Source organism: Octopus sinensis, linkage group LG2 (assembly GCF_006345805.1).
Source record: "Octopus sinensis linkage group LG2, ASM634580v1, whole genome shotgun sequence".
Classification (NCBI taxonomy): domain Eukaryota; kingdom Metazoa; phylum Mollusca; class Cephalopoda; order Octopoda; family Octopodidae; genus Octopus; species Octopus sinensis.
This window is the reverse complement of record NC_042998.1, coordinates 138,921,252-138,942,679: the sequence shown is the minus strand read 5'-3', so window position 1 is coordinate 138,942,679 and position 21,428 is coordinate 138,921,252. Positions and strand designations below refer to the sequence as shown.

Sequence of the window (21,428 nt, the reverse complement as noted above, 5' to 3'; positions counted from 1 at the left end):
TTTCTTTGTATCGTTTGTCTGGATGTTTTGTTGTCCCTTTTTTGTATCACTTAACTGTCTGGATGTTTTGCGTTCTTGTCCCATTTTTGTATTTATAATATATATAAATACACATATTTGGGATCAAAAACTGGAAAAAAGGAAGTCAATGCCTACTGTAGGGTTTATTTATTCATTCACTAATGATTCGCTACTCAGAATTTTGCAGTAGGTGTCATCCTCTAGATGGTAAGAAGATGATTTTCACACTCGAAAGCCAATACGTGGGCAGAAACCCTGTATAGTTACCGAATGTACCATTAACTTCGAACGATTGTGCGTGCGCGCGTGTGTACTTTCTGCTGTAGTAGTCATAACCAATATGATACATCAAAAGGTGATTAATCTTCCCACTGCTTCACTGGAAGGGGATATTGTAATGGTCTATGCATAAACACAATTAAAGGGAAAGTACATAAGCATAAGCTATAAGCCGAAAAGAAACCGATCTCTCCAATTATGAGATATTTATAGTAACTTAGTAGACAATGAATACAATACATCCTGGTGTATTGTTGTTGTATATCCTGTTATATGACTACTCTTATACCAACAATAGTACACTGAATATTGCTGAGGCTGCGCCTATGTATGAGGCAGGAAACCGTTTACGTAAATCCCGAACACGTAAGAACTCCAAGAACAAATAATTACTCATTTATTTAACAGATTCATCGATATGCGACTGGTATCAAATTATTGATCTTAAGCCTGAAACGATATTTCTTTTAATAAAAAGCTGGCATTGGAGAACAGTGTAGCTCTGTGGCACTGTTAAACTGTTCAATCCATACCAGCATGGAAAGCAGACGTTAAATGCTGCTGCTGCTGATGATGATGATGATAGGTTTTGAAAGACTTCTTTAGGAAACGGTTTCAAATTTGAATGTGAGTGAAATTGCACCTGCTGATGAAGGGTTTGTCATCTAAACTCTTCATGCTCGCTTGGCGAGAAATAGCAGTCAGATCTTCCTTCAATCACGCACCAAACGTCTTAAAAGATTAAAAAAGGGTATATTGGTTAATGTAGTCCAGATACATCTAAAAATAAATAGATGATTACAGTTGGAACACTTTTGATTACAAGGTTTGATGGATCGGAGTTGACCTGGGGCTAAACATCAACAACATTCTCTTCCCTAGTTTGTGTTCTTTATAAAAATCTGAAGTACTTTCCGAATTGTCTAAAGGTGGAGAATATGTCTTTTAATATTTAGTTTCGGATTAAGGCAGCGGGCTGGCAGAATATTAAGCACGCCGGCAAGATGCTTAGCGGCATTTCGCCTGTCTTTACCTCCACAGTTCAAATTCTGCTGAGGTCGACTTTACCTTTCATCTTTTCTGGGCCGATAAAATAAGTACCAGTTGAGCACTGGGGACGATGTAATCGACTTATCCCCATCCCCGAAAATTGCTGGCCTTGTACCAAAATTCGAAATTAATATGTAATCGACCCCCCCCCCACACAAAAAAATTGCTGGCTTTGTGCCAACATTCGGAATCCATATTTAGTTCCGGTTCTTGCATCTCAAGGGAGACAAATGGTACTGACACTAGCACTTCATGATGTGCATAGTCTAGACAGAACTCACGTGTTGTGGAATCCATTCAGCTGTAAATAATTACCCAGAGTAGGAGTAATAAGCTGCTCATAACAATCAATAACAGTACTGTAAAATGAACGCATGTTTCATTGGTTTCCATTCCTGATTTCACTTCGTTTCTTCGGATATAACTTGAAGAAGAATGACCCAGCTAAACTGATTTACTCAAGGTACAATGGGTTAAGGAACTAACGTTTGCTTTAGCTTTTTAATTCTGAATTAAAATATCATCTGATTCAGTTTTGCTTTTGGTCTTTCCAAGCTAGGTAATATAAATATTTGCAATACAAGGTAAATGATTAAGTCGTTTATACTCTACAAAAATCAAGGTTACATTTAGTGAAAGCAAAGTCAAAGACTTAAAGCAGACCTGGAGTCTGTTCGCGACTACATCGGTACCTAAAACAATTAACGAAATAGTGGTACATGTTATCAAGTCACACTTACTCGCAAGTAAAGGCTGCACCGTACTGTGATACAATCACAACAGATTGCCGTATTTGTCGGCATATAAGATGCACCTCTATTTTACAAATATATTTTGTGAAAAAACAAATTTAGTATGTTTCATCATACATTTACTGGAAAACATTTTAAAGTAGTTTTATCGAGAAAATGCATGGTTCTGTGCATGTAAATACAATATTGTGGCAGTATACTGAAATAAAGTATGAAATTTTTTCATAAATAAACATTATGGGAGTACAGTATCCCAGCTATCTTTTCTTTCTAGTCAAGAGAACTGTCATAAAGGATGTAAAACTCGTATTTCTGGCTGTGATGTTTAATGTAACAGTTATTGGTCACCAGGGTGGTGCACCATTGCTATGATTTTTTTGTCATCCACTTACTGAAATAGCTGACAGGCGGATGAAAGTTTGTTAACATTCTATTCATCTTTCTAGGAGAATTTTTCATTTAGATAATGAAAAAACGAAAAAAAAAAGTTTCCTGAAGATAACAGTGTTTTTAGATAAAGTAAGACATATCAGGTGTGGGTTATGTATATTAGGGAAGGTGATATGAGATTATATAATGGCACCACGTAGCTGCCGACTAACTGTAAGCAAATTTTCGTATAATTGTGCTATCAGATTGTGATATTTTGGCTTGTTTTCAATATTTTATTAGTGATAACAGTTTTTGTACCTAGCAGACTTTGGATCATCGGGTCCTCTAACCTACAGCATTTGGTTTCATTCTGTAACATGGCCACATTGGACGCAGAGCAATCTTTGGAAATCCATTTCGTTTCTAGGCACAGTACTGATTTCCCGGCAACTAATATTCCGGCACCTCCTTAACCGGTGGTTGCCAATCTGGTTCAATATGCGAGCACAGGTGGCATTGTGTACTTATTTGTGGCAGGCTGATATAGCTAAGAGAACTCAGAGCGTCAGTGTTAGTGTCAACTGTAAATACTAATCCTTATCGATGCAAGATAAAGCAAAACTGTTGAAAACATTAGACCGTGGTATTTCAGCTCACCAGCTGTGCTTCATAGAGCATAGAAGTGTATAACACCTCCATGCTCTGGGTAATTAGTAGATTAGAGGGGTGTTGATGAATTGTCATTATGTGACCACAGATGGCTTAGCAAAATGGTTGATCTCTCAAAGGCTTTAGAACCAGGGATACCAGAAAATCAGTGGTGTACCTGTATGACATCTGTTTCAAATGCTCTGATTCATTAACGGCGGGGGAAATATATAAAAAAGAATATTTATAAGTGAACAACGGCGGCGAATTGGCAGAGTAGTTAGAGTGTTGGATAGAATGCCTTGCAGTATTTGTTACGACTCTCTGCACTCAAAGTTCGAATCCCGCTGAAGACAACCTTACTTTTCATCATTTTGTGGTCGATAAAATGTTGTGAACCTTGGGCAATAAATCAGTGGAATTGCTAGAGGTTTGGATGAGATGCCTTTTGGTATTTGTTGTAACTCTCTGCCGAGTTTAAATCTAGCCTCGGCCAACTTTGTCTTGCATTCTTTTAGAGTCAATAATAAAATTCTAATCCATGGCAGTAGATTGCAGAACCGTTCGAAGATCAGATGAAATCCCTTAGAATGTCTGTTCCGGCTCTTTGAACTTTGACAGTAACGTCTGTGATAACACTTGTGCAAAGCTGTATCGGCCCAAGTCGGAACTAGACAATTGGGCGCTGCTGTTTGGATGTCGATGATTTGGCACGGCTGACTGACTATTCAGCCTGTTTTGGCGACAGTACTTTTTGGTACTAGAGACAAATTCATACACAGACATACGCACACACACGCACACACACACACACACACACACACACACACACACACACACACACACACACACACACACACGCTGAAATAAACATATATAGACAGAAAGATTGAATGTATGCGTGTGTGTGAAGGAGAGAGAGAGAGAGACAGGGAGAGAGAGGAGAGAAAGAGAATGAAAGAAACATTAAAAGGTATGATGTAAAATAATCCAACGTCGAATCAGCGACGCCATAGAAATGGTGGCAAAAAAGCTGTGCTAAAACGGCTGTCAAAACGTCTCAAACCTTCCTCCCAAGTCGGCGACCTTTTCTTTGGATAAACGTCGGTGGTGTGGAGAAAAGAAACTTCTAAGCATTGTCGACTGCCAGTTTTCTTAAATTTTTTTTTGTCAAGACCTGCATGTACATATGCACTTATACGGTCAATATCAACAGACGGAGCTGACTGTGTGTCTGTGTGTCTGTGTGTTCGTGTGATATTTATATTTTATATTTTCTTTTTCTTGTTTCTGTAATTGGACTGTGGCCATGCAGGGGCACCGCCTTGAAGGGTTCTAGTCGAACAAATTGACTCCGGTATTTATTGTTTCAAGCCGATCGGTCTTTTTTTTTTTTTTGCTGAAGGGCTAAGCGTTGTAAACAAATTGCAGGGATGTAAACAAACGAACATCGGCTGTTAAGCGGTGGCGGTGACGGGCGCAAACACACAGAGACAAAAGCGTATACAGAAACAAAAACATATACACAAACACGCGCGTGCTCCCCCCCCCCACCACCACAACACACACACACCACACACCACACACACACTCACACAAACAAAACAGATACATACAAACATATTTCTGTTTGTTTTTATAATAACAACATTTTTACATGGGTTACTCTATATTTTTGTAGACTACAAATTTGTTATTCTTATATGAGAATGTAGTTGACAGTGACTGAGAAGTTTTAATCAGCTAAACCATCATTGGGCAGTCCAACGATTGCTTATCTGGCCGTAACTTCGAAGTCGCTGTCAACAACATTCTTGTATAAGAATTATACAAGAACGTCAAAATGATGTGGACGCCTCTGATGAGAACCCAATAAGGTTCGAAAATCCATTAAGGATGTTCATCATTTTTTCAGTCTACAGAGAAATGGCAAAAGTTTGCCCTGTTTATAATTATACCATGTGAACTAAGATCCCTGTTGACAGGCCGGTGGTATTTATAGAGTGTTAAACACTTTCGGTATGAAAATTAGGGACTCTATTATAGAATAACTGCTGAATTTGTTGATTACATAAACAGTTTGGCTGCTTGTTTCTCTGGAGATTATCAAAATGGTGTGGCCACCTCTGATGAGAACCCAATAAGGTTCGAAAATCCATTAAGGTTGTTCATCATTTTTCAGTCTGCGGAGAAATGGCCGTTTGCTTGTTATCAGTCGTAAGACACTTGTTGTTTTCACCGTTAATGCTTCTGTATTTCATGTTTCTGTATTCCATTATTGTTTTTTGCTTTTTATATTCGTCCCTTTTGCTGTCCCGGTGTTCGTATGCATTCGATCCTTCTTCCAGGAAATCTACGCTCCCAGCTTAGTTTTTCTAATGCTCGTTGCTTAGTTTTTCTTGGAGGGCTGGCCGTGATCTGGTAATCTCAAGATTAATCAGCCGAAATTACTACGATGATCCGGTTCTTGACTGAAGACTGAGGGTTTCGAATGTCCTGTCCGTGTTTATTGTATCGTCTTCTAAGAGTTATACGTTCTTGTCCATGTTGTATTTTTCTACATACCTTAATATGTATTCCAGGCGCTACGTACCCTCTTAACATTAATGTGAGCACATATTCTTAAAAATTGGTACGACTCTCTGTTTGTCTCTCTCTCTCTCACTTTTACTTGATCTGTCCCCTTCTCTCTCTTTTCTCTCTACTCATCCTCTTTCTCTCTTCTCTTTCCTCTGATTCTTTGGTCTAATCTTCCCCTACCCTTCCATTTCTTTGTCTCGCTCTGCACTCACAGGTCAATCTTCGACACCCATCCCTTCTCCTCTCTGATTCCTTCTTTCTCTCTCTTCTCTCCCCTTGTTGCGTTTGTCCCTCCTCTCTCTCTCTCTTCTCTCTCTCTCTTCCTTCCTTTGCTTCTCTTTCTTTTCTTTACTCTCTTCTCTGTCACGTGACGCTGGCCGAAATCTGCCTTTCAGCTTCCCACCAGCTACGTGTTAACATCGTTGTTTTTCGTCCGCCGCCAAGGCATCGCCGATAAGGCTCCTTTCCAATGCGCCAGAGAAAATTTGTTTGCTTGTTATCAGTCGTAAGACACTTGTTGTTTTCACCGTTAATGCTTCTGTATTTCATTTTTCTGTATTCCATTATTGTTTTTTGCTTTTTATATTCGTCCCTTTTGCTGTCCCGGTGTTCGTATGCATTCGATCCTTCTTCCAGGAAATCTACGCTCCCAGCTTAGTTTTGCTAATGCTCGTTGCTTAGTTTTTCTACGATGATCCGGTTCTTGACTGAAGACTGAGGGTTTCGAATGTCCTGTCCGTGTTTATTGTATCGTCTTCTAAGAGTTATACGTTCTTGTCCATGTTGTATTTTTCTACATACCTTAATATATATATATATATATATATATATATATGTAGGTCCCGGGTTGAGTCGGGGTTAACCACAGTAAATAAGGTACTCAATACATAGCAGAGTAAATTAATTTATTTTATAGAAGGAGCTTCTACAGGACGAGAACTGTTTCATTCAAATGAAAACATCAGGAAGAGAACACTCCTGATGATTTCATTTGAATGAAACAGTTCTCGTCCTGTAGAAGCTCCTTCTATAAAATAATATATATATATATATATATATATATATATATATATATAAATCACAGTTATAACGGAGAGGGTTGCAAAAACCCTTACATATCTAGAAATAGCAGTCAAAACCGCTGCAAAGTCTCTATATAACACTTATATTTTATATTTTCATGATAAAGCTGTCGGCGGGCGACATGACATGAAATTCAAAACTTAAATAAAAGGTTAATTCTCTATCGCAATTTCGAAGTTAGGAACTAGAATAGTTCCACTCTTCTCTTCAAGAGAACATTCCTGTAGCTTCAAATTAACATTAAAATATATACCTTGGGGCTTACATGTGTTCCGACAGGCAAGAATAATGTGCCAACCTCTATCTCCTCATTCAAATTCTGAATTCCAATGACATGCACAGCGTTTATAAGAAAAGACCTGTAAATCGAGCCACGGCGATACACCGGATATGAGTGAAAAATTAAATAATTAATGAGGAATGTAAAAATACATTAGGAAGGATATATCATAAACAATTCATAACTATTTACGAGTATATCAATGGCCAAACATGTAATCAAAAAATTTCATAAAAGAAGTGTGTATAATTATGAATAAATCACAATTATAACATAGAGGGTTGCAAAAACCCTTACATGTCTAGGAATAGCTGTTAAAACCGCAATAAAGCCACTATAAACACTCATATTTGATCTCTTCCCAATCTATAGGAATGTTCTCCTGAAGAGAAGAGTTCCTAACTTCGAAATTGCAATAGAGAATTAACCCTTTATGTAAGTTTTTAATTTTATGTCGTGTCGCCCGCCGACAGTTTTATTTTGAAGGGATAAAATATGTGTTTATAGTGGCTTTATAACCGTTTTGACTGCTATTTCTAGACATGTAAGGGTTTTTGAAACCCTCTCCGTTATAGTTTTGATTTATTCATAATTATACACACTTCTATTATGAAATCTTTTGATTACATATTTGGCCATTGATATATTCGTAAATAAATAAATCCTCCTTAGAAAGAACTAGAAGGGATCTACATAAATTCTTCTCTAACCTAAACCTATCTATCACATTCGAAAACGCTCACAAAACTGCTAACCTTCTTGACGAAACTTTAAACTTATCAACCTCCCAATACTCGCCTTACTACAAACCTAACCAATACTTTAAATACCTTAACATTTACTCCAATCACCACAAATCCACTTTCAATAACATAATCAAAGGCATCTCAACCCGATTTTTTTTCCGTCCTTGTTTTCGTATACATTCGCTGCTTTCTTCCAAGGAATCTAATGCTCTTAGCTTAGTTTTTCCTTGGGGCTGGCCAGATTGGAGCAATCTCGAGTATAACCAGCCAAAATTGCAAAAATAATCTGGAACTCGACTGAGGAAAGAAAACTCCGAATGATCAGTCCTTGTTTTCTTTGTATCGTCTATCTGGATGCTTTGTTGTCCCTTTTATGTATCACCTAACTGTCTGGATGTTTTGCGTTCTTGTCCTATTTTGTATTATATATATATATATATATATATATATAGAAGGCGCAAGCGTGGCTGTGGCAAGAAGCTTGCTTCTCAACTGCATAGTTCTAGATTCTATCCCACTACATGGCACCTTGGGCTGGTGTCTTCTATTCTACTATAGCCTCGGGCCGACCAAAGCCTTGTGAGTGGATTTGTTTGGACGGAAACTGAAGGAAGCTCGTCGTGTTCGGATTGTCCTTGCACAGGGACCATCCGGATTCCCGTCTTCGACGTGAACAGGGATTAATCTTCTCTCTTCGCTCCTTTGCTCCACATGGTCTTAACTTTCCTCCCCTCTCCTCTCTTGCTCCGACTCCTACTTCTCTTCACTCCTACCCACTTCCATTCCCCCTCTCCCTTCATCGTCACCCCTCCCCGTAACCCCGCCCTACCCAATCCAACCCAACATTCCCTATCCATCCCATCCCACCCCCATCCCATCCCTTACACTCAATCCCACATACCCCACCTCTACCCCCACTCTCAGTCTAACCCACACCCCTCCCTTACTTTCCCTACTCTCGCCACCCCCACATCACATCACACCACCACGCACACACTGGCACTGACCACTTCCCAGCCCTACACCACCATCATCCACATACCTACACGTGCACATGCACACGTCAAGGTCACCAGCCCTCTTCCTCACGCATATACATGCTCTCTTATACACACTCACGCGCACCTTTGTTTTGAGATCACCGCTACCTTATTATCTCCCCTTCTTCCTATCTCACATGCGTGACCCCTCTGTCCGGCATTCGACATGATAGATCGCTAGCCACTACACATTCTTGATTTTCTCTCCCTGCTTCTTTCTATGCTCCTTTCTGTGGAAGAGCTTAGGCTCGAAACGTTAAAGACTTTTTCACTTCCCGAGTGTTAAACTAATACATCTGTTTGTTGTCTACACCACCTGCCTTCGTCTTTTGTTTTTTGTGAATTCTCCCTAAATATATATATGTGTGTATGTATGTATGTATGTATGTATGTATGTATGTATGTGTTTGTGTGTGTGTGTTTGTGTCCGTGTTTGTCCCACCGTCACTGCTTGACAACCGGTGTGTTTACGTACCCGTAGTATACCGGTTCGGCAAAAGTGAACGATAGAATAAGTACCAGGCTTAAAAAATAACAGTGTTGGAGTCGTTTCATTCGACTAAAATTCCTCAAGGTGGTGCTATGGCCGCAGTCTAATGACTGAAATAAGTAAAAGAATATATGCATACATACATACATACATACATACATACATACATACATACATACATACATAATATATACATACATAATACATACATACATACATAATACATACATACATACATACATACATATTCCTTCTTTCCTGAGCGTCCAATAATACTATATTTGTTCCACGTCCTCGCGTTGTGTTTTTTTGTGCTTTCTTGTTTGGATTAACTTTATATATATATATATTATATATATTATATATATATATATATTGATAGAAATGGCAAGACAACAAAAGAATGAAAGACACCTTGATATTATGTAAATAGAGGAATTTATCTGTAAATATGTGACGATTATTCGGTAGCCATGATAAAACTCCGAGTTTCGTATGTCGGGGCGGAAACCCAGGCCGGCATCTCTTCAGTATTCGGCCCGGCTCAATAACCGAAGAGATGCTGGCGTGGGTTCCCGCCCCGACATCCGAAACTCGGAGTTTTATCATGGCTACCGAATAATTGTCATATATTATATTTACACACACACACACATAAAGGCATTCGTCACCCCGGAGCTTTAGTATAAGACTACGTGACTCTCAAAGAATGAACTTCGTAAATACTGCATTTGCTTTTGTTATCCCACTTAATACCCTGACTCATCAAGGAAGGAAAAAACAAAAAGAAAATACAACGAGTGAATAAGTGAATGTTCGATTTTTTGAGAAAATTTTATTTCGTCATTTTTAGCTACTAATAAGGAAGTAAATTAGTTTTAAAAAAACAGCTTTTATTTTATCAAGCTCGGTTAGTGTTTCCCAAAGCATAATCATTCTATTGTCTTTTACGCTTTCTATGCCAGGGAAAAGCTGTTCTGAATCTCAACAACTTGTTCTCCCAAAAGTTCTGCAGACTCCTTAAGCCGATCTAAATCTCTAACCCATTCGGTTCGGCCTAAGTAAATTGTTAAGTTTATAGATAATAATCTATAACCTTAACAGGTTCCGGTTCCGGTTCATAAACATAGTCATTTCCTGGGACTCGAATCTGTATTATAAAGAGTCACGCTGTCAGGTTCACACACAGAGTACAGCCAGTTGGGATCTTTTCGGTTTGAACGGCAGTTTTTAAAAATAATTTCCACGTAACTAAACACTTTTAAACTTCGTATACTGGTAGAATGTGTTTATAAAACATCTTTTTCTCTTGGCTTTATTGAGAAAATTCTATAGTTTGTAAGATATTTGTTGTTGTTTTTTCTTCAATTTCTGCAATTTCAACCAATCAATGACGTCTATTGAGGTAAAAAAAACATTCTGTGCTGTATGAATATGTTCGTCGTTTAAGAAACAGATTGGGTTTATTTACATTTGTGAAGAAAAAAAGATACCCTTCCCCCCACCCCTAACCCTAACCGTAAAACAGATTGAAATGCAATAGATCGATACTAGGGTCATAATTATGGGTGACAATTTTATATGACACTGCTAGAAAAAACTGCCGTTCAAACCGTAAAGATCCCCAGTTGCCACTTACCAGCGAGTACGGCTCTGTAGCATCTGCCAATATTTTAGGTGTTTGTAAGGCGGCGAGCTGGCTGAATTGTTAACACGCCAGGCAAACTGCTTAGCGGCATTACATCTGTCTTTACGTTCTGAGTTCAAATCCCGCCGACGTTGACTTTGCCTTTCATCCTTTCGTGGTGGATAAAATGAGTACCAGTTGAGCACGGGGTTCGATGTAATCGACTTACCCACTTCCAAAATTTCTGGCCGGGAGTCAAAATTTGAAACCAATATTTTTAGGTGTTTTTCTATTGGCGAACAGCCATACACATTCTCTCGGGAGATTCAGGATGTGACAGGTGGAGTTAGAGAGGGCTGCAACAGCACCTGACAGGTACTTATTATAGCTGAACAGAAGACACACCGTGCCACCCGGTTCAGGAACTGAAACCTCGATTTTCGTAGGGTCATAGACGGAACACCCTTACCATTAGGCCGTGCGCTTTCACGTAAACACACCTATGTGCATGCACTTATATGTATCTGTTGCGCGTGTGCGTGTGTGTGTTTGTGTGTGTGTATGGAGACTCATAATTCATTGTTTTAGGGTAAATATATCGAGGGTTAATCTGCCGTAATATCGACATTTTATTTCCCCTGATATCTTCTCTTCATATCTCGCTAACAACTTCAAGATTGATGTGAAAACAGTCGAGAAGAGAAAATAAGTAAAGCAACCGCATATTATAACAACCCCAAACAAAATGCCGTATTTGTATCTAAGGCCCATTTTACAAAAAAAAAAAAAAGTCTCCAAAAATTTCCCCGGTTCTATATGCAAAGTTAGGCCTTCCATAAGCTTTTAATGCACTAAAAATTTATTTCCTGAATATGCACTACAGCGATCCCTCGCTACTTCGCGGTTCAACTATCGCGGATTTTAAATATATATATATATATATATATGTTAACGCCTAAAATTTTTCATTAAATCCATTAAAATATTAATAATAAATATTATTTTCAAGTCTAGGAACTACAAAACAAGCATAAAATAGCAAAAAGCATATACAAGGGTATTCGAACTTAAGACGGCCTGTGATTGGTGCAATGGAGAGAGACGACGAATCTCAGCTTTCTATTTTGTAATCTGGCCTGTGTAACAGTAACAATCTTTATTTTTTAAAATCTAAAGTGTTATTGCTTAACAGTTGTCCTTGTTATTAATAGACTACTGTAATGGGTGAGATAGTCATAGCTGGAATGTCTTTGATTATAGATCTGCTCACCAAGACAATTACAAAGATTCTAATCAATAACAACAACTATAATGATAAACTGTTCTCTTCTGACTATAACTCCAATTTGTCAAAGCTGCTACCTGACTTTTATATTGATATTACATCACAAAGTAGGCGCGATGAACTCTCTAAACAAAGTCTAGAATGTCTTGTCTTTGCTTTTTAGCAAAACATATATATCACATACATGGCAAGTTTACTGAGGTCACCTGTAAAAGCCATTAATAAACTGTGAAGTGAATTCATTATTAATATTTGAAAAAGCATTAAGGTGGCGAGCGAGGAGAATCGTCAGCACGCCGGTAGAAATGCTTTTACTACATTTCGTCCGTCTTCATGTTCTGAGTTCAAATTTCGCCGAGGTCGACTTTGCCTTTCATTCTTTCGGGGTTGAAAAAATAATGACGAACACTCTTAATCGATTTTCGACACTTATTGGATTCCCACCAAAGGTGTCTACATTACTTGAACCAACTCAGAGAAAACTTAATAAGCTGCAGTAAGCAACTTTTTGTACGTGCAGTCAGTCAATTGGGTAAGTGCTCAAATGGCGAGTTAAAAAAAATTGTTTTATTAATAGTTTCAAAAGTGTGTCTGATATCGAGAAACTGGATATCGGTTATTTTATTGTACGTATATATATATATAAATAAATAAATAAATAAATAATATATATATATATATAATATATATATATATATATATATATATATATATATATATATATATATATATTATATATATATATATAAGGATACAAAAAGAGGACAAGAACGCGAAATATCCAGACAGTTAGATGACACAAAAAAGGGACAACAAAACATCCAGACAGTTAGATGATAAGAAAAAGGGACGAGAAAAAACAAGGACGGATCATTCGGAGTTTTCTTTCGTCAGTCGAGTTCCAGAATGGATTTGCAGTTTCGGTTGGTTATACTCGAAACTGCTCCAATCTGGCCAGCCCCAACGAAAATCTAAGCTAAGAGCACTAGATTCCTTGAAAGAAAGCAGTGAATATATACGAAAACAAGATTTCACTACTGTATACGTCTTCTCAACCTTTGGCACACAGGTAATTTTCACTGACAATCAATCACAGAGGCCAAATATGCTTGAACATTGAGAAAATCTTCTCTGTTTTTGATTCAAGAAGTCAGACATTATACTTGTGAAAAAAGTAACACTACATTTTCATTACTCATGAAGTAAGTCACACAGCTAAAAGCATAACACTTTTTACGAAATATTAGGCTTCACAGACTGATGACTTTTTTTACGGCAATCATTTGTAATCGTCGATTATTACAAAGATGGGTTAAGCAAAAATTATAAGATCAAAAAATTTCAAAATGGACGAGTATTCTTAGAGGACAAATTTTATCTGTCAAACAGTTTGATACCATCCCCTGGTCTTTGGGTTCCATTAGGGGTATTTATTTCGCAACAACCTTATCTCACTATTACTTAAAACATCATGAATGCTTTAAAAAGAGTCAAAAGGGCTTGTCACATAGATGTTATCCTTCCTTCTCTGAGTTTAAAGAACCCCTTGATGTAATGGTATTTAAATAGAAGTGTGAGATAACCAACAAGAGGCAATAACGCATTTAGGTTGGTAGCCAGGTTCACTAACCTTTACGTTAATCACTTCATCAAATTAAAATATTTAAAATTGGATTTATTATTTTTTATTTTTCATTTATTTAAGGATGTAATTAAAGAATTTGAACACAATCTTCGCGATCTTGTTTCGGCATTTACTGAAGGCTTCCAGGGTCTTCTAGCTAACTGCCGGGACCTTGAAAGTCAGCACCACGAGAAAGTGATGGAAGTTGCATTGATAAACGTAGAAACCGCACACAAGAACGAGGTTGAGGATGTGTCAGAAGATTTAAGAAATGTATGATTAATCTCTTTAACTTTCTCTTTTAATTTGGTAGAATGTTCCACTAATATTCCTTGTGTTTTCAATTACAGGAAGATTATCTATATTTATTCCAGGAGAGTATATTTTTCGTATGGCGTTGTATATTGGTTTTGTGACAACGTTATGTCACATAGGGAGGTAGTACTTTGATGACAGTTTTGGGCAGCTTCTGATCATACGTGTATTATCTTCCACAGAAACGTGACATGATGAACATATTCGAACGCATCTTGAGGTTCCAAGGGCTTCACTATTTCTTTTGTTTATTAGGTATTTTGTAGCTTCGGATTATAAACTCAAAGCTTTCGGAGTGTGATGTGAAGCAATGGTCACGATAACAAGAAAGGTTGCACTTCATGTCGATATTACTTATTACTGCCATCTTCATGTTTTCGGGAAACATACCCATGCACACTTTTTTTTGTTCTGCTGAGCGCTTCACAAGCAGGTCATTCTTTGAGGTTTGTCAGTCCAGCTTTTTTGGGGTTGTTTGGGAGGTCGTCAAGAAGAAAGTATTCTCTGAGGAACTCACTGCCGACACGTAGGATGTTGTATTCTTCACTTTTCAGCACAAGGCTGCTGTTGTTGCTGTTGTGTAGGAGGTGCTGTCTGAGAGATACTACGACGTTCAAAGGTGGCCTACACTGATCTCAAGCCTCTGGCCTGTTACTATGGAAATTTCCAGTTGATGTCAGTATCCTTCAGGCTTTAATGTTTATGGAATAGAGTTCCTCTACATATCAGTCAAGCATCCCAAATGTTGGAATCAGCACTGGTACTGCGAATGCAGTGTGGAATATTGACTTGTAAGAGGAAAGTTCCGTCTGCCATATTTTTCAGTCTGGCGTAATATTATCGATTACATATTGCATATGATGTATTTTAATTAATGCCTCGGTACTTGTATCATTCTTTGAGTGGAATAGGAGAGAAACAGGGACTGTTGCTGCATAGGATTTTGGTTTGGGGGACTCATTTTCTACATTAAAAAATCGAGTACGAAAAGCTTTTTGGTCAAATTCCATTCCTATACCAACTGAAAATGTTGCTGTTAACTCCGGCTGTTTCTTTGGCATTTAAAACATTTTTAGCATAAATCTTGAGGTCATTCACAAAGAAATTATGAGTTACATTGGTATCTCTAGCAGTTGTAGTCACTGGATTTTTGTTGCAGTCATCGGATTTTTGTAACAGACATGATGACGGTTTTAATGCCAAAATAAACAGAATTAGAGAAGGACAGTCGTCTTGGAATATTCCCTTCGAAATATTTATAACATCAGCGATGATCGTTATGCTCTCAGTTGTATAAGGTGTTATCAAAAAACTCCCGGACTAGTTCTGTAGTGCATCAATAGATGGCAGCACACAGTTGCGTGCGTTAGTGAGAGCTAGCAGTGACCTTCACGAGACAGTGTGCCGAGTGACATCGGTGTGTTTACTTCGCAAGTTATGAAATTTGTGTTTTTGTAATTACGTGTATGCGACTTTATCATGGACAAGAAGTTGGAACAAAGAGCCAACATCAAATTTTTGCGTTAAACTTGAGAAGTCTGCTACAGAGACATTAAATATGCTTAGGCAAGCTTACGGTGACGATGCAATGGGTCGAATGCAATATTTTGAGTGGCACGGGCGCTTCAAAGCGGAAGAACGTCCCTGGAAGACGATGAGCGATCTGGAAGACCTGCCACGAGCGTTACCCCCTGAAATGTGATATTGTGCATCGAGAATTCGTTCCCCAGGGCCAGACCGTCAATCGAGAGTTCTACTGCAACGTTTTGAAGCGTTTGCGCTAGGACATTCGGCAAAAGCGACCGGATCTATAGAGCGCGAAGAATTGGATTCTTCATGACGACAATGGATCCTGTCACCGAGCTCTCTTCACTCGTGAGTTTCCTGCCAAAAACAAAATGGTATCGCTTCCGCACCTGCCCTATTGGCCAGATTTAGCGCCTGCGGACCTCCATCACTTCCACAAGATGAAAATGATATTCAAAGGTACGAATCTCAGAAGGCCTCGACTCGCTTACGAAAAACGATTTCCAGGCCGGATTCCAAAAGTGGCATAAACGCTGGGACCGGTGTATTGCTGCACAAGGTGACTATTTCGAAGGAGATTATCATAAAATTTAGGTAGATAAGTTTGTTTTTTTTTATTAAACACAGCTAGTCTGGGAACCTTTTGATTCCACCTCGTGTGTGTTAGGATTGTTACCCAGGTGTGTGTGGGCTTCTCAATAGCGGCAACTAAAGTAGCATTTACTTTTCCCAAGTGCAAACACTTGAGCCACGACTAGAAAGTAGAGCTGAATACTTTCTTATTATCGTGTCATTCTGTCAAAAGTTTTTTGTAGTCTTTTCCTATATCGGCTTTGTTTATTAAAAGTTGTTCAGCCTGTTCTTCAGCCACTATGTTGTTGGACTCTAATGATCCTAGAGGTATTGATTGAGAGAGCTTGTGTACTGTTTGTACATAATGTTTAGGCCAGCAATGGGCCAAGAGTTTTCTGTCAACTTGATGGTTTCATTTTTGGCTACAAGATTTGCCGTGATTTAGCAAGCCAAATTGGTGTGTCAATCTAGCCTTCCATTGTTCTTTTGAATACACACTTTAATGGCTTTCGTTTTGAAATTCAGCCTTTTGTTCCAATATCTTTCTATTTGGTATCTTGCAGGCGTCTTGTCTTTCTACTACGAAGTTTGCCAATATTAGTGAAATTATTAGGTCTGATTGCAGATGTTTCATTGTCAATGTTGGTACAGTATTATTTCTTAAGTGTATTTAGCCACGCTGCATTTTGGCTGAAATCTCTCTTTTCTTTCAAGATCTCAGACGGGAATGATTCAAGACATTCTTGAGAATGGTCTTTCTTTACGGTAGTGTTTACCATCCTCATCCCCTTGTATAATGCCTGTGGATTGAAAACAAACTTTTGATTTATACTGCCTTTCTCGAACATTTTTCTATGGTAAAGAAATTTTTCTCTCAGTGTCCTGAGTTCGTACTTTTTGGTAATTATCATTCCCTTAAGAGCTTGCCATGAAGAGCCGCCGTAGAGTTTGTTAATTTTTGCATCAGATGTAATTGATGAGGTGTGCGCTAATTATTCCCCTTACATTTTATTATCATGGTTAACTATCCAATATGGCGACACAGTTTTGCTTCCTTTCGGTAATTTTATTAGCACATGTATTTTATTAGCGGTTTTTCCAAGGTGTTTTTTAAGAGTTCTAGCAGCTGTGTATGTGAAGGTGTTAATTGCCCTGCAATTAACATCACATGACTCCAAGTGTTCTCCAGCAACTGCATCAATACATTGATCATTAGAGTAGTTGGAATTTTCTTTCATATTGTTGAGAATGACCAGTTACTCAACGACAGTTTGAAAAAATGACAAAGTTTTTTTTATGAACTGTAATTTGAAGATGTTCTTAAACTGAATATATTTCATTTCCATCTTTGTCGATTCAGTTACATGTGGAGAGATATGAGAATTTAGTGGTGGCGGCAGCAGTTTGTGTTATTTTCAGTGTTTATTACATCTGATTTTGTTCGGTTCTCAATGTTTTGAAATGATCGATTAGCAGCACAAGTGTTTTGAAATAGCAAATACTATCTGTAATAGTCATTTTGTTTTCGGAAATAATGATGTTTGGTGCCAAATCTAGTTTTTCTATAGATAACGTTAAGTTTGGGCGAGTTTTGTCCCGACATTTTTCTCTGCTTCCTATAACCGATAAAAATTGAGACGAGTACTTCCGTCGTGTAAAAATAAATTACACGTGTCATAGCACTGCTTATGTTGGTATCAGTGATGGTATTGTTATCAATTTCAGTCATGATCGTACTAGCGAAATTCTGCGTGAATAACGCTCTGTTGATAAGTAAAAGGTGTTTCTCTTGCTTGTAAATTTGTAATCCAGTTAAAGAAACCGGAGGTTTTGAAGCAGTTGTCCATAGTTATCTTCACACACACACACACATACATGTATGTATGTATATCACTGTCTCATTTACTAATATTTATTCCTTTCTACCTTACAGTTATTTATGGATAAAGATACGCTGGTGAATGCGGTGACGACATCCCACGAGGCTCACTTACTAAAGATCGACCACGAAGAAGACAAAATGTCCCAACGAATTAAGTTGTGGATAAAGAATTTGCTTAAGCGAATCCACGACGAAGAAGAAGTCCAACGGAATCGTGATCGCATCATTGAAATCACTAACATGATCGATCATTTACGAGAAGCCATTGATAACTTGGAAGGAACAGTGGGCTAGAAATACTCATAGAGGATAAACAACTGCGTCGCTTTATCGTCATACATAGCCATATAATTTTGATAAAAAGATAGCAATTTTTTTTTAATATTTCATATTACTTGAACAAAAGCACAACTGTATGTACGTATGCATGCATGAGTGTGTCTTTTCTCTTCTTTATATTTAGCTTTATATCTAGTAGCATTCTTTTTCTAACAAAGAAATGTGTATGTATATATTCATATATGCATGCGTATCTACATAGAGAGAGAAAGAGAGAGAGAGAGAGAGAGAGAGAGAGAGAGAGGAGAGAGAGAGAGAGAGAGAGAGAGAGAGAGATGTGTGTATCTATACCCCTTTAATCTTTTTCTTGTTTCAGTGATTGGACTCTGGCGTTGCTGAGGTACCGCTTTGAAGGGTTTAGTCGAACAAATCGATCCCAGTACTTATTTTTTAAAGTCTGGTACTTATTCTGTTGGTCTTTTCTGTAGGACTATTAATTCACGGGGACGTTAAACAAACCAACGTGAGGGCTTAGTGGTTAGGGTATTCGGCTCATGATCGTAAGGTTGTGAGTTCGATTCCCGGCGACGCGTTGTGTCCTTGAGCAAGACACTTTATTTCACGTTGCTCCAGTCCACTCAGCTGGCAAAAATGAGTTGTACTTGTATTTCAAAGGGTCAGCCTTGTCACTCTCTGTGTCACGCTGATTATCCCCGAGAACTACGTTAAGGGTACACGTGTCTGTGGAATGCTTAGCCATTTACACGTTAATTTCACGAGCAAGCTGTTCCGTTGATCGTATCAGCTGGGACCCTCGTCGTCGTAACCGGCGGAGTCTTTTAAAAAACAAACCAACTTCTTTTATCAAATGGTGACTGGTGACATCTATGTATGTGTAAAGGTATGTAATGAGTAATGTGTGTAATATATGAATGTATGTATGTTTGTAATGTGTAGGGAAACCGAATGAAAGAGGCACTCAACACATTTAGTAGGAGTTACATATATTATTATTATTGTCATTATTATTATTATTATTATTATTATTATTATTATTATTATTATTATTATTATTTAAAAAGTTTGATTTGGTCGCATGCAACTTAAAGTTTCGTTGGCTTGTTAAAGGATCCTACAAAACTTTATGTTTTTAAATTATCTGTTTTTATATTATAATAATCTTTTCTACTAAAGGAACAAGGCCTGAAATTTGGTGGTGGTCGTCGTCATCGTGGGGGGATTAGTCGATTACATCGACCCCAGTGTTTCACTGGTACTTAATTTATGGACCCCGAAAGGATGAACTGCAAAGTCGACCTCGGTGGAATTGGAACTCAGAACGTAGCGACGGGCGAAATCCCACTAAGCATTTCGTCCAGCTTGCTAAAGATTCTGCCAGCTCGCTGCCTTTCCTTTCTACTAAAAGCACAAGGCCTGAAATTTGGTGGGGGGGGGGGACTAGTCGATTACATCGCCCCCAGTGTTTCACTGGTACTTGATTTATCGACTCCCGAAAGGATGAGAGGCAAAGTTGACCTTGACGGAATTTGAACTCAGAACGTAAAGATGTAGGAAATACTGCTAAGCATTTTTCCTGGTGCGCTAACGATTCTGCCAGCTGGCCATCTTACACCTCTCCCCCTCCCCTTCCCCCTCCCCCTCCTCCTCCTCCTCCTCCTCCTCCTCCTACTACTACTACTACTACTACCACCACCACCACCACCACCACTACTACTGCTACTGCTGCTGCTGCTGCTGATAATAACAAGAGTCCTTTCTACTATAGGCACAAGGCTAGAAATTGTGACCTTTTGAGCGGGATGAGCTACTCGACCTGAAGAAAATTCTAACTGGGCCCCACCGGTATGGTAATACGCTGTTTATCTTCATGTAAGATCACCGTGTCGCGCACATGTGGTTATGATGCATGTGCCTGGTGTACCCTTATCAGTCGGGTAGTCATGATGGCAGTATTGAGCTTCGTATATTTTACCCCAGTGTCACTTTGATGGCATGCACTTCTCTATCACTCAATAATAATTATAATGATAATAATTATCCCTGTCTTAATATTAGTTAATATAAATATCTATAGAGACTGCAATATATGGTTGTGTGGTAAGGTGTTTGCTCCCCAACCATGTGGTTTCGGGTTCAATTCCACTGCATTGCACTTTAGGCAAGTGCCTTTTACTATAGCCACGTAGCAACCAAAAGCTTTATGCGTATATTTGGTAGACATAAACTGAAAGAAGCCTGTCGTGTGTGCCTGTGTGTATATATGTGTAGACATATATGTGTGTGTGTGCATGTGTGGGTACACGTGTATGTTCGTCTTCCATCGCATTGCAACTAGTGCTGGTTCGTTTACAAGATCGCAGTTCAGCAGTTCGGCAAAACATGCCTATAGAATAAGTACCTGACATGCCTATATAACAGGTACCTATAGAATAGAATAGGTGCCTAAAAAGGAAAGAAAGAAGTACTCTGGACGATTTGATTGACGAAAGCCTTCTAGAAGGCATCCTAGTTCCAGTCAAATGATTGAAACAAGTAAAACACACACACACACACACACACACACACATATATGTAAGTATATATATATATATAGCTGAATGGTAGATGTGACCATGAAGTTCCGGCAACCTGTTGAATTACTTTTCTTTATTTGTGTTAATTTGGGAATATACAGTTGTACAGCGCTCAACACATATTGATGAAAACAATGTAAATATAATTTTGCGTGCAAAAAAATTAATAACAGTACACGAAGAAAGTTACGAAATCGTTGTAATCATATGGAACTGATAAGAAAAAATAAATCTATTTTCACATCTCACACCTCCTTATATATAAATATATATACACACATATACCGGAGTAAGCACATAAATGTGAAACAAGATGGAAAAAAAATAGTACTCGAATACCAGAGGTAGAGTAATATGGTTTATTAAAAAGCACTTTCACGT

The 21,428-nt window shown here is 38.2% G+C and overlaps 1 protein-coding gene across 1 annotated transcript in view; it reads left to right on the top strand.

Annotated features, from left to right (window-relative positions):
* Window positions 1-18,563, top strand: part of LOC115232669 (dynein regulatory complex subunit 3-like) — a 75,750-nt gene extending 57,187 nt beyond the window's left edge. Inside the window, exons 10-11 of the mRNA XM_029802688.2 lie at window positions 13,959-14,150; window positions 18,226-18,563. Of these exons, the coding sequence (XP_029658548.1) occupies window positions 13,959-14,150; window positions 18,226-18,468 (435 nt within the window). The 3' untranslated portion in view covers window positions 18,469-18,563. The remainder of the gene's footprint in view (window positions 1-13,958; window positions 14,151-18,225) is intronic.
* The last annotated feature ends 2,865 nt before the right edge of the window (window positions 18,564-21,428 follow it).